The following is a 2,592-nucleotide window of genomic DNA, read 5'->3' on the forward strand; positions in this document are numbered from 1 at the left end:
TCATCCTAAGGCCACTACCAGCAGCCGACGCCTATAACTGAAATAATGGAAATGGACTCCACGTACTACCGAAATAAAATGTAACAGAAAATAATATCACCGAAATTAAATGCAACAGAAAGCTTAAATAAAATGACCCAGTCCATGCACGTAAATGACCCAGTCCATGCACTACATCATTACGTCCCATTATGTCCTTCGTCAACCTCCTCCCAAATATTTGGGATTTGGTTTGAAACCTCTAGCTGAACGTCGTGGAGGTTTATCAATACTCCCTCCTCCGTGTGGACTCTTGTCCGCAAGGTCCACGTTTGGAAATTGCTCAAGCAATGACTGGTGCGTCTCCCACGTGGCTTCCTCAGCTGGTAAATGTTTCCATTGAACCAAGTGTTCCTCTTCAAACTTCTTGCCCCGTTTGATCCAACGAGTATCTATAATGTGCTTGGGCTCAAGTATGATTGCTCCTTCATCTGTTACAGGTGGTAACTCAATAGAGGGTAGTGTGTGCTCGCCAATAAATTTCTTTAAGAGGGAGATGTGAAAAACTAGGTGAATGCGGGCTCCCATTGGCAGCTGAAGTTTGTAGGCAACCGCACCAATTTTTTGTATCACCGGGTATGGTCCATAAAAACGATTGGCAAGCTTTTGGTGGGCATGTCGAAAAACTGATTGCTGCCGATAGGGATGCAATTTGAGTAGCACCATTTCTCCTACATCGAACGTGACATCTCTTCTTTTTGGTCAGCCGTTTGTTTCATGCGATTGATGGAGACTTCCAGATTAGCTTTGAGCTGCCGCATGACCTCATCTCTAGTGATTAGTTGCTCATCCACTTCGTTGACGGAAGAAAAACCATTATGATAAAATGGAAAAGAGGGGGGCGGACGTCCGTATAACGCCTGAAATGGCGTCATTCCTGTCGAGGCATGGTACGTGGTATTATACCATAACTCAGCCCAAGGAAGATAGGTACTCCACTTGCGTGGCCATTGATGCACAAAGCTCCGAAGATACTGCTCCACACATCGGTGTACCACTTCCGTTTGGCCATCAGTTTGCGGATGATAGGCGGAGCTAAGTTGTAACTTGGTGCCGGACATGGAAAAAAATTCTTGCCAAAACCTGCTAATGAAAATTGGATCACGATCACTGATGATAGATTTTGGCAGGCCATGCAACTTGATAATGCCTTCCACAAATTTTTCAACTACTCCCTTGGCAGTAAACGGATGAGTTAAGGTGATGAAATGGGCAGATTTACTTAATTGATCCACTACAACTAATATTGTATCCTTGCCGTGGGAAGGGGGCAGTCCTTCAATAAAGTCGAGAGTGATATCATCCCATACTTGGCACGGAATCGATAATGGTTGGAGGAGTCCTGCAGGTGAGAGTGTTTCCGATTTCATTTTCTGGCATACTTCACAACGTTGGACATACTCGTGGACGTCTTTATACATTTTCGGCCAATAAAACTGTTGAGCCAACCGCTTGAACGTCCGCAACACTCCTGAATGCCCTCCCATTTTGGTGTCGTGAGCTTCATGCAGCAGCCTTTTCCGTAATTCTTCTTGGGAAGGAATGAGTACTCTGCCTTTAAAATAGAACAACCCTTGCCGTTGTGCATATGGCCCTTCGGTTTGAGTTTTGGCCAATTGGGCGACCGACTGAATGTTTGGATCTTCTTTGTATGCTTTCCGAATGTCATCCCACACGGATATAGTGGATACATGGAGGTGATTGAGGACTGGACGATTGGGTTTGCATGAGAGGGTGTCTGCAGCTGAATTTTCACGGCCTGGCCGATAGATGATCTCATAATTGTAGCCTAGCAATTTGGCTACCCATTTTTGCTGCTCTGGTTTGCCAAACGTTGTTCCAAGAAATATTTTAAGCTGTGTTGATCGGTTTGGATGAAGAACTTCCTCCCCAATAAATATGGTCGCCATACACGGATAGCCTCTACAATAGCGAGCATTTCTTTGGCATAGGTTGACCATGATTTTTTTGTAACTCCAAGTGCACAGCTCATAAAAGCGACAGGCTTGCCTTGTTGAGTTAAGACAGCGCCTATTCCTTCCCCTGCAGCGTCCGTTTCTATGGTGAAGGACTCAGTAAAGTTGGGCATCGCCAAAACAGGGGTCGTGGTCATTGCTTGTTTAAGCGTTACAAAGGCGGCTTCAGCTTCCTTATTCCATCTGAACTGCCCTTTCTTGAGGAGGTTGGTAAGGGGTTGAGCAATGATGCCGTAATTCCGAACAAATTTCCTGTAATACCCTGTCAAGCCTAAAAAACCACGTAATTCAGAAATATGAGTTGGTTGTGGCCAGGCCACCATAGCTGCAATCTTTTGAATATCAACCTTCACTCCTTGAGGCGTAACGATGTGCCCCAAATATTCTAGCTCCTGCTGGCCGAATACACACTTGCTGGCCTTGGCAAAAAATTGATGCCGTCTCAAAATCTCCAAGGTTTGTTTAACATGCACCACATGCTTATCCCAAGTAGAACTATATACGAGAATATCGAGTGAGGAAGTACCACAATTTAACTGGAATAACTTTTCTGCCTTTCATTGATAATTTACGCTGC

At 44.8% G+C, this 2,592-nt stretch overlaps 1 protein-coding gene across 1 annotated transcript; it reads right to left on the reverse strand.

The window, feature by feature from the left end:
- Positions 1-201: 201 nt before the first annotated feature.
- On the reverse strand, positions 202-705 carry LOC122274505. Its single transcript, XM_043083541.1, has one exon. It carries the CDS (start codon positions 703-705, stop codon positions 202-204), a length of 504 nt encoding a protein of 167 aa, XP_042939475.1.
- Positions 706-2,592: the final 1,887 nt, after the last annotated feature.

The sequence above is a fragment of the Carya illinoinensis genome, chromosome 8, assembly GCF_018687715.1.
Source record: "Carya illinoinensis cultivar Pawnee chromosome 8, C.illinoinensisPawnee_v1, whole genome shotgun sequence".
In the NCBI taxonomy this organism is placed as follows: Eukaryota; Viridiplantae; Streptophyta; class Magnoliopsida; order Fagales; family Juglandaceae; genus Carya; species Carya illinoinensis.

Coding starts and splice junctions, on each gene's coding strand:
- LOC122274505 (XM_043083541.1), bottom strand. CDS start 705: ATGGTGCTACTCAAATTGCATCCCTATCGGCAGCAATCAGTTTTTCGA.